Source organism: Scomber japonicus, chromosome 16 (genome assembly GCF_027409825.1).
Source record: "Scomber japonicus isolate fScoJap1 chromosome 16, fScoJap1.pri, whole genome shotgun sequence".
Classification (NCBI taxonomy): Eukaryota; Metazoa; Chordata; class Actinopteri; order Scombriformes; family Scombridae; genus Scomber; species Scomber japonicus.
In genome coordinates this window covers 18,315,276-18,326,246 of record NC_070593.1, presented here as the reverse complement: position 1 = coordinate 18,326,246, position 10,971 = coordinate 18,315,276, and the positions used below count along the sequence as shown (strand labels likewise).

At 41.0% G+C, this 10,971-nt stretch overlaps 1 protein-coding gene across 1 annotated transcript; it reads right to left on the bottom strand.

Annotated features, from left to right (window-relative positions):
- Positions 1-437: 437 nt before the first annotated feature.
- Positions 438-10,529, bottom strand: lin52 (lin-52 DREAM MuvB core complex component). The gene is made up of 6 exons (XM_053335472.1): positions 10,501-10,529; positions 9,309-9,383; positions 9,181-9,218; positions 8,995-9,061; positions 8,739-8,822; positions 438-885 (listed from the first exon to the last, which is right to left on the bottom strand). The coding sequence occupies exons 1-6, from the start codon at positions 10,517-10,519 to the stop codon at positions 830-832; spliced, it is 339 nt and encodes a 112-aa protein (XP_053191447.1). The 5' UTR covers positions 10,520-10,529; the 3' UTR covers positions 438-829.
- Positions 10,530-10,971: the final 442 nt, after the last annotated feature.

Below are 10,971 nucleotides of genomic sequence, written 5' to 3'. Positions count from 1 at the left end.
CTGTCTGATTCTCTTTTTGCCTGGCCGCTAGCTCCGACAACGCTGAAGTGTGCTAATTAGAAAAGAAATGGTCCTAGTAATTATGTCAACTCTGATTAACAGCGATGACAATGAGCAATATTATTTTTACGCAATGTTTTGTGTAGGAGACCCTGCTTCCAATGCTCATTAAATGGAAAACATGCCCTGGTAGCCGGGAAAGCACTCTCACGTCGGAGCTCTTTACATGTGCTCAGCCGGAGAGGTGCTGCACTTTGAGGAATGGCAGAGGCATGAAGTTATTGCCCTAATTAAAAGTTGAACACCCCCCCCCCCCAAAAAAAAATAAAAATATTGCATCAACATGTTTAGCTGCTTCGGCTGCAAACTTCATCAACTGGAGGGGTCCTTAAACAACAGGCAGTGCTCTCTTCATCTTAAATCTTTTTTTTATTATACAACTTCACAAATTGCAAAAATGTAAATCATTTTTAAAATAGAAATAAGAATAAATAGGGAACATTTAATCAAGGCAAGTCTACAGTGAACTTTAGCGAAAACTAAATAATCATCTTCAGGTTTGATAAAAGTAAAAGAAGGCATCTATCTATGTAGGAGGACAGGTGCACCAAGGTGTTTGGAGCACTTGGAAGTTTTAGAAAGAAGACTGGCAGCTGTGGAGAGTGAGAGGTTTGCTCCATTTCAGCGTTGAAGTTGAATATTGAAAGTCTTTGAACATTGTTGCAAAGATCTGAACAAGTTCAGAGCATGTCGGTAAACATAAATCAAGATTCACCTTGCAGTCCCATATTTCCTGTTGCTTGCAAGGACACAAAAACCAAAACATTCTTCACTTCTTGGGCCTCTCCAAGATGTTCAGGAACTTGCCTCTGGTCATTTCTCTGGCTGGAAAACAAACAAGCAAACAACAAAATCATATATTTAAGACAAATCATTGCACATTTGGATTCACCACATTCCTTGGTACAAATCATAGAACTGTTGATGTGTCTGCAGCTCTAACCAATCCACAACTCTTGTTTTATTAATGCAAAGCATGTATTTAATATCTGCAATGTCACACCGGGAGGTAATTTATACAAACAACTGTTCATTCAGGATGTGGAAAACAACCAAATGGAGACATAACGACCAAAGTCTTGTGATTTGCTTGATTGCTGTCTCAGTGAAGTGAAGTACAAGAGCTCAGAGCTACGCATGCATGAATGTTGGTGTGTATGCAACGCACCAAGATAAGACAGAATACTGTGAGACATAGAGTGTGAATATATGTAGTATGAAATAACTGACAGATCAACAGCAGTGTTAGATTATGGACCTTTGTTGTAAGGCTACAACTAATGATTCTTTTCATTATCAATTAATCTGCCAATATATTTTTTTTATCTTTTTTACAGAATTATAATAACTCTTAATCATTTAGTCTAGGAAACACTTTTTTTTTTTTTTTAAAGGACAATTTCTCAGAAAGCACAAGCAATGAAAATACGGCAAATCATAACATTTGAGAAGATGGACCTACAGAATTAGTAAAAAAAACAACAACAAAAAAACAACTGAAACAATTAATTATGAAAATATTTGCTGATTAATTTTCTGTCATTCAGCTGATCAATTAATCAACTTAATGTTGGACCTCTACTTTGTTGAATGGTTGACTGTCATACTGTATGTCTCTCTACACCCAAGAAATACCCCAACAATCTTGACACAAACAAACAAAAACATAGTGGGGGGACCACATCTCATTCATTAAGTGGATGTCTTCAGACTTGCTTTGTTGCACATTATGGTATTGAGTATATAATATATATATATATTCAATACAGCTCCACTACTTCTCCCACACCCTACTGAATTGCCATGACATGCTCTGCAAAAAACTTTTTTGTGTACTAATTAAACAGTTAACATGGGTAAAGAAAACAGCCAGGTAATTCCATGTTGGCATATTGAAGATGTCTGGGTGGAATCTAGTGAACAAGTGCCGCACACAGTCCTACAACTGAATTGTCCCCACTGGAGTCTCTTTGTGAATCCAGTCTTATCTGGGAGAGCAAACATTACTGAGGCTTTTCTGTAAAAGACAAACTCTTGTGTCACTACAGAGACTGCAGGGACTTTCCTGCAGCATCATCATAAACCCCAGAGAGGCGCCATCCAGGTACAGTAATTACTCTTTGTTAAAGATAAGAAGAGGATCAGGCTCTCAGCTCCACTACAGTGTTTATGAGCTGCTAAGCTGGAATCACCTCAGTGACTTTATTCAGCGTCTAACTAACGTTGTAAATCACAAAAATATAAGACTACAGAGCAGCAAAGTTAAGACTGATTTTGAACTAAGCAGAAAGTCATCCACCTTCATAGTGCCTGCAAGAGAAATGTGATCAGGATCTCAATTGGCTACTGTCAGCCTGTGTGCTGGTGTGAAAGCGCCCCTCCTCTCCTGGTCGCGGCGGCTAATGAAAAAGCCAGGACAGTTCGTAATTTAGATGAGTTGCTCGGTGTGGAATGATAATGGTGAATCTGGGCGTGGGGGCCACGTCACCTTGAGGTGTCCGTCATTAGGTTAAAGATGATGCTAATTGGAATGGGATGGATTCATTTTGCACTTTGCTGTCTCTTCAGATCACCCTAAACAAAGTCATCAAGGGACCTGTGGACACCCAGACGGTGCTTCAGATTGAAATGAAGCCATCAGAATTAGGCGAGGGAAAGTAATTACATCATGGTGACCTGAAAACCACAAGGAGGTTGATGTCACTTTCTTATTAGGAGCAGTTGTGCCAGGAAAGGTAAAGGGGAGCAGTTCATAGTTTTTGATTTTTAAGGTGTCATTCTTCCCTCTATTTTGTTATCTCTTCCCCGTCTCTTGATGAGGCCAAACTGTAAAACAGATCAGGGATGTGCCACTCCTCCTGAGACCCCCTTGCCCCGCTGAGCGTCTCATTAATTACGGTTCAGTGCAGCCTCCCCCTACCATGATAGAAACTCATACCATTGATATCATCACATTAAAGACCCAATTAAACATAAATCAGTGCTCAATTTATGATGTGTGGCTCTTCTCTTTATAAAAAAGGAAATGTGGAATGAGTAAATGTCTAAATGCTTATAGTCTGTACTGTATGTAGTAGGAACACTGACTATGAATAAGAGCAGCAACTGGCTAGTGTCACAGTAGACATTTTAACTAGTTATAGTAGGAAAGGCAGAGGTTAACATCCACAATGGCTCCAACTGTCCCAGTAAACCACACAGTCAGACAGTGTGACGTTGAGCCAGAATTCACAACACCAGGACCCTGAAACTGTAGCAGCTAAATGGAATTCAGTCATCATTAATTTGATTATTTACACCTGTGCTTTTCCTTCTGTGACATGTCAAAATGTCCTCAGTGAAAAACTGCTGGTAAAAAAGGAAGATAAAAAAGTACATGTAGATGTACAAGTTATTTTATTTAACAAAGTATATATAAAGAAATGTGTTTTTGCGTCACAAGCTATATGAAGACTAATTATCAACAGAAAACACTGTAATGCTTGTAAATCTGCATGAGAAATACATAGACAGATGACTATAGAACCTCAAGAACACACGCCCACATACTTGTACACTCCCTTACACACACACACACACACACACACACACACATAAACACATGGGCTTTGTCATACAACAGGGCAGATCAATACTGATTAGAGGGACTTAGAGATTTGTTTAGTTGATTAGAAAGGTCAATTACTAATTTTGCACTAAGTTAATCAGCATCTTGTTACGACTGCCATCCATACTAAATGACACCTTATGGATTCTGCAGGCCATCTCCTTGCCCTGTTGATTTGTTGCTATCTAATTACCCTTTAGCACTAACTGGACGGTGATTCCATCAGAGTCTAACATGGTGAAGAGGGGCACATGCAGACTCCACAGAACATTATATTTAATCGCTTAACCCAAATCCATGATTCCTTATTACTTGACTTCACTTTTTATTTTAAATCATTTTTATATGTTTCAAATAAGCAAACAAACTGAGCTCAGCCAGGTTGTCATCAGTTGATGGCAGGAGACCAGTATGGAGCAGATAACTGAGGATGTGCTGCTGCTGAAGGCTCCTGTACCCTCAGCTCCAGTAATCCTCTAGCTGTAGATTTTGGCCTGATTACTGTTCAGGTGCATTGTCAAAATGAAGATTGACCTAAATCTGCAAACGGCTAAATATGCCCTGTGGCTATTTAAAATGTTGCCCTTTTTCCTAAATTAAAACACCAAGCGTCAAAAGCTATGCTGTAGGAAATCCTGTGGTGCAACTCGAATGTTTCTGCAATATCCTTCCTCGCTCTGCACTGGCAAATCATTTTTATTTGGCAAATAACGAGTGGTTGGAATGTAAATGTGCAGGAAACGCTGGTGGTGTAACATCTTACTTTCCCCTCATTTACGGTGAGTGATCTCGGTGTCATTGTCACAGCCCACTCCCAGCCCCCCACCATGACTCCCCTGTGTATAAAATGAGAGTAATCATCACTTTGCACCCCCCCCCCTCACTCCCCCACCTCTGCGACACCCACCCCCGCCCGCTCCTCTTGGTGGCACACTCTCAGTGAGCCGCTGGACCCCTGTTAGCTTAAAAGACAGATGACCACCTGGGTTAACAGGAGTCCTGGACCCCGGCCCTGACTGCCCCAATTCACTTTCATTAAGAGTTAAGAGGACTTATCTGACCCCCACTGCCCATCTCCGAGTGCTGCTCAGCTATTATGGGCTGTAAGCTTTATTTAATGGATTTAACATCCACTTTCACCGCCCTCTTCCCCGGGGACGAGGGAGACACAGAGGAGATGAGACACACAAACACACGCACTGAAACACTTGGAGGCACACAGATTCAGCCCCCCCCATCCCCACCCCACACTACCCACCCACCCCCGAACACCCCCGCCTTGCACCACATACACCTGACGCTCATGTTTGTGTTCAAAATTCAATTACCCACTTATTGATACTTCACAGGGATATTTAAGATGCAGACACGAGCTGTGATTTCCCAGGGGAGCCACTGGTTCCTCTTTATGTCCCAACCGAGAGAGCCCACCCCTCCTCTCTTCCTCCTCCTTTTCCAATGCATTTTCGCCTGGCTGACACACACACACACACACATACACACACACACATTAACACACCAAAACAAACACATCTGCACCTCCCAACCCCTGCCCCAGCCAATGCCTGTTCAAGAGGTGTCCTTATTAATAGGCAATCAGTCAAAAATCATTCATTAAAAAGCCTAAAAGGTTTTACACCCGCACTATGATTAGCTGGGAAAGAAAATCCAATGAATTCCTAATGCCTTTATGGAAATGAGGTGTCATTTCTGATCTGCTCAGGGAGGCAGCAGGCAGGCAGAACTGAGGAGCGGTGTGTGACAGTGTGTGTTTGTGTGTGTGTGTGTCTGTGTGTTAAGCTCTGCCTCCCTTTCCTGTAACACAGCTCTAACACTGATGCTGTTTAAGATATGGACAAGCTCTATCAGATACAGCTGCAACCTGCTACACCGTGGAGGGAGATACTCGTGTCATTCTGTTGTGAAAATGTGTTCGGAACTACTAAAGATTTTACAACAATAGACCATGACTAGAAGTAGCAGGGCTATTATGAAATAGCATGCCCAATACATTTGATGGCTAACTCTACCAGTTTGAGAGAACGATTCATATTAGGCTCAATGTTACTGGCTTTGATAATGTTTGAAATTCTCTAGCATAACTTCCAACAGCCTTTCTGCTCAAGGAGACGCACCACAACACTGCTATTCATCGCTACTTTGGGCCTGTGGAGAAGCCGGGTAGAGGTGAAAAGATGAGCACAGCAGAGTAAAGGAGGTGATGAGGAGGAGGAAGGAGGGTAGCATCCCCTGTTCTTCATTCAGCGGCTGTCAGCACAGGCACTTCATAACCGCCCGCCCTGCGGTCAGCCCGCCCTGATGGATTGATGGAGGCACATTAGCACCAGTGGGGCCCAGTGAATGCAATCATATTCAGGAGCGGCACGCTTCTAATAGGCCGGAGATTGATCCTGAGGGTGAGGAGGAGGTGGTGAATGAGGGCCCATTAGGAGCTGCCAGGTCAGGGCGACCTTCAGTCTCACCTTCACACAGGCACACGCAACAGGGGTCAGCCTGGGTCTACGCCAGGTGGTATTGTGGCTGGGGGAGAGGGGCGCTAAACGAGAGACAACAGGTGGTCAAATACCCAGAATATACTAGATATAGAAGGTTTTGTTTGTTGCAGGAATAAATGTCACCTTTTCCATTTCACCTTTCCAAGTGTTTGGCTTCTTATTTGTGTCAAAAGACCAAAGAAAATGTTTTATACGTTCATATCTCCAGTAACAATTACCCTGAAAATATCATCACATAGTCAGAATTAACCAAGCTCCTTAATGAGTGAAATTCTCAATTTTCTTTGTATTTTGTGAAATGTTTACTGTAGTTCAAGATAAAATAATGAATACGGTGCATAGACTGCAACTTGAGACAAATCATAATTATGAGCAGATTCTACTGTAAAAAACATTCTTAATTAACAACCTATCTTAGCAAGGTAAGTGTTAAATGCAGGTCAGTAGCCTTGAGCCCACAAGTATGATAGAGCACCATCACCGACTCCTGCAGCCATGTTACCAGCCGTCTCAGTAGCCGAGGCCCTCCAGTGCATCCCAAAGGAACACTCAGCTTTCAATTACCTCCAATAACAGCACTTATCAGAGTCCTCAGCTCTCCCCAGAGACCTGGGGCTTGATGCCCACGCTCAGCGACCCGAGACAGCAGCATTCATCATAGGGCGGAGTAACAGCTGGGGCCTGAGGAAGAGGCACGCGTCAAGTCCCGCTGGGACTAGACCGGGCCCAGCGTCACACAGCCAGTGCTGGGGGTGCTAGTGGGGAGGGGAGGGGGGCATAAAGGGCGTGTTGCATCCTCCCCTCACATCCATGTTAACACATATGTGCAAGCACAGTGCACGGACAGAAATCAACACGAGCACTGCAGGTGTATTGTAGAGACGTGGGGAATGCTGTTCTTGTATTAATGTTGGGTTCAGGTCTGCTTTCTCACTGCAGTCGAGTAGGTGAGTTTTTACTGCTTGATTGTGCTCTGCCCATTAACCAGCTTCCTCTTTAATGGTCCACATGTTGAAGGGGGAGGGGCAGTAAATCCTGTCCCCTGCCCTCACTCTGCCGTGCCTCTGTGGAGTCTCGTTTACGGGTACTGAAGAGTGCACAAACATGATGAAAAAGTAGCTGAGATTTACGAGGCCTCCCCTGACAGCCAGGAAAAGGAGAAAATTAAACCAGAGAGCATTAAACAGGCACCCATTACAGGGCTGCTCCGACACCAATAATAACCATTGTGTCCCGTCATCCCGGGGTACATGACATGATTGCAAATCCTGCAGTCCTCCACCTATGACAGCTAACATCTTTATACCAGCCAGATTACATGCTTTTGCAGGTTTAGGGAAGTCAGGAAGATTAGACACTTTTTAGAGTAAAATTAATTTGCAACTTGTGGTCTATGCAAATTGTCAGCACATGACTACACAATCTACACTTTCTTTAGCCTTTTAATATGAATTACTGCTCTCTAAGCTTTCGTGATTTCTGCATATGGTACATATTCTATGTATCTATTTGTGTATTTGAACCACTGCTGCAACATTTTATTGAGTTAAATGTGAGTCAACTCTCCTGCCTAAAACCTGATGATCTCTTTTGATAACGAAAAAGTTTCCACATGTGCATCTATCACTTTTGATGAAAACCTTTCCAATTTATGTTTAGCTTAATTTGTTTCATGAGGCTGTGTTGTCTTTCTGGAAATCTACAAAGCATTGAGTTCATTACAAGCCAAAAGGGCTGGCAGGCTGCTGTGCAACATTTCTACTCTTTAAACTCTACATCATAATAATCTGTCTTTATGTACCGGCAGGTTGGTTATATTTAACTGACATTAACTGAAAATGTCATCCCGTTAACAGGGTGGGTCTATACCACAAGTCCTCATTGCCTGTTTGCTTTTTCACTGGAAAAATAAATACCCATTTTTCTCTTAGGGAAAATATGAGCACTTAGCTACATCTCTCTAATCCACACTCCACAAGGATTATGACAATGGAGGTAGTAAGAGGGGAATGGATTAAAAACTAGATTTGGCATCCATCAAATGCTTGAGCACTTGTTGTATGGGCTTCTGTTGGCATGCCCTTGTTTCTTACCTTTTTCCAATTTAATAAGATTGACCTAAATCCATTATTTTAAGACCTCAATGTCAACTTGCTGATGTTATTTCATAGTGCAGAGTTGATTTTGAATAGCAAAGTTCACACTTCTACATATACTCTGTCTTTAGATAAATATAGAAAAACTATTTGCAGTCTGTTTGTGTTTTGAAATTGAAATCACACAAGAATACTGAGAAATCAACTACTGCTGGAGACACATACAAAAAAAGGGTTTAAGCACCATCTAGTGGTGACATGAAAACATCACTCATCAGTTTCACAGCTTGTATTTGTGTATTTAAACACTTGTCACTCATATATTTAAGTAGGTGTTTGATTAGAAAAGGCAGCAAATGAAAACTTTTTAATATCGCCTTTTTAATGGTCAGATCAACATGCATTACTTTGTGAGTATGTGCACTGAATTAAATGGTGTGTTTTGTTTGTGGTACTCACATTCCTCTAAGCCCAGCTGGTAAGCGAGGTTCTGAAGTCCTTTCACCTTCTCCATCAGGTTGGCTGTAGTCAGACTGCCCAGCTCTACAGAGGAAAAAGGACTCATAATCAAAGCTTTTAGCATCATGCAACTAGTTTTAGCCAAGTGTTATCCCGTTTGACAGGATTATATGTCAAGGCTGGCTACATTCACTCCAATCTTCCTGTTTAACACCAGCTGTTCAATCTAACAGATTTCCAGTGTTTTGTACATTACCTTTCAACATTTCAATGTCCTCACTCTCTAGTTCAGCCATCCATTTAGGGGGAGAGTTGGTGATGGGCTGTGACGTAAGAAACAACATTGGCCTTATAATAAATCAGGCCAGTACATCAAAGTATGTCTAATCTATTTAGATATACAGTTTGTAAATCAAAGTGAGTCAGTGTGAATTCAACTCACATTTTTACAAGATGCAGCAAATTCTGCAACTCCAGGTACTGTGTGAGAGATTACAGGTGAATTAAGATTAAAACAATGTAAAATAAATAGAAAATAATGACACAAGAGCAGGGAGAAAGCAAACTTACATTGTTCAGGCCATAGATCTGGTGACGCTCTGTCCAGCTTCTCAAAACTCAGCAAAGAAGACTCAAAGTCATCACCTGTTGAGACAAAAAAAAATACATCACAAGAGCTACATTGTAAAACATGAAACCTCTTTTTTCATTAATTTGATCGTTTTAGTATGATTCTGTAATCTGTTTCTTCATCAAATGATCTGATCTTGATCATGGTCTACCTTTCTGTGACTGAGTAGGTGCACAGTGCTAACAAACAACATCCTGCTGTGTTTCAGTTAATACACACAACTAAAGCAAACTGTTATAGAAAAAACTGGAAACAAGTTACAGTAGACCACAGCATAACTGAACTCAGCAGTAATGTGAATTTACAGCAGCCTTTCTGAGGGCCCACTGAGTCATAACTATAGGTAGCAAAATGTCCAGATTATATATGATTTGACACTGCATAATTATGACAGTATAATGTTGGTTATTGTCTGACATAATATTGTCCATTTCCATAAAGATAACATACAACATTATGGTGACATGTTTAGGACATGGTTTAACACTATATACTGAATGTCACATGCAAAACAAAGCCGAAGCACATAAACATGTATCATATACAAAACGTATTATATAAAAATAACTCTAAGAAGAGAAAAATAAATAATAATGCAAAGTGTATATGGTACCTGTGTATAGACTGACATACAATTGATAGTCACCTGATAATAAGACAACTTGTGGGTTTAATAATGTTGTATTATTAGAGTGCTTTACTGTTAAAACGCACAACTATGCAGTAATAACAACAACGTCACATGCAAATAACATAAGCAAGTGAATTGTAACGATGTTATTAATCATTAGACTGTTACTGTTAACCCATATCATAACAAAGTGTAGTCTGTTTGCTACACAGAAGCAGGTTTCAGACAGTATCTTTATGTTTGTAGCTGAGCTATAGGTGTCAAACTGTACGAAGACGTTTAGGTTGCTCGTCTACTCTGGACTAAACAGTGAGGCTAGTGAAGGCTGTAGCCAACGGGAAACATCTCCAAACACTATGAATACTGAGCCAACATGTGTACTCCCTCGCCTTAGGATGTTCAGGTACGACAGAATAAGAATAGTGACCGATTTAGTGCCCTTATTAATGTCAAATGTCCAGTTTATACACGGCATAGCAGCGTAAGGAATTAGAATTTACCTCCATTTGGAGACGCCATCTTCAGTATAAACACGTGACGTACGGCAGCCAATGGCAGCAGGCGTCCTCAGAGTTGACGCGTACTGATGTAGTTCAACAGATCTGCCACCAGGCGGCCGGCTGATTTATTCCCTTTGGTTTATTCTAATAATGTAGCGTCCAGGTCAGAGCGACAGATAGATCTACTATAGATGTTCTATCTATCGCTCTGGTCCAGGTGTATGGGGGACAAAAACTGATGTAAGCATGCATAAATGAATGAATGAATGAATGAATGAATACATGAATGAATGGCTTAAATGAAAGATTATAAATTGAAATGTTGAAAATAAATCAAATACATTATTTTAAGTATGTTCATTTTATGACCACAATGTATTTATTTTTCATTTATTTATGCTGATACATTTGTGTGCTCCATACAGGTAAAGCTATATACTAGATACATACTAGGTTGTATTATGGCTGGAT

Coding starts and splice junctions, on each gene's coding strand:
- lin52 (XM_053335472.1), bottom strand. Junction 9,219..9,308: donor AGATCTATGGCCTGAACAAT/GTAAGTTTGCTT, acceptor TCTCTCACACAG/TACCTGGAGTTGCAGAATTT. Junction 9,062..9,180: donor TTGCTGCATCTTGTAAAAAT/GTGAGTTGAATT, acceptor CTTACGTCACAG/CCCATCACCAACTCTCCCCC.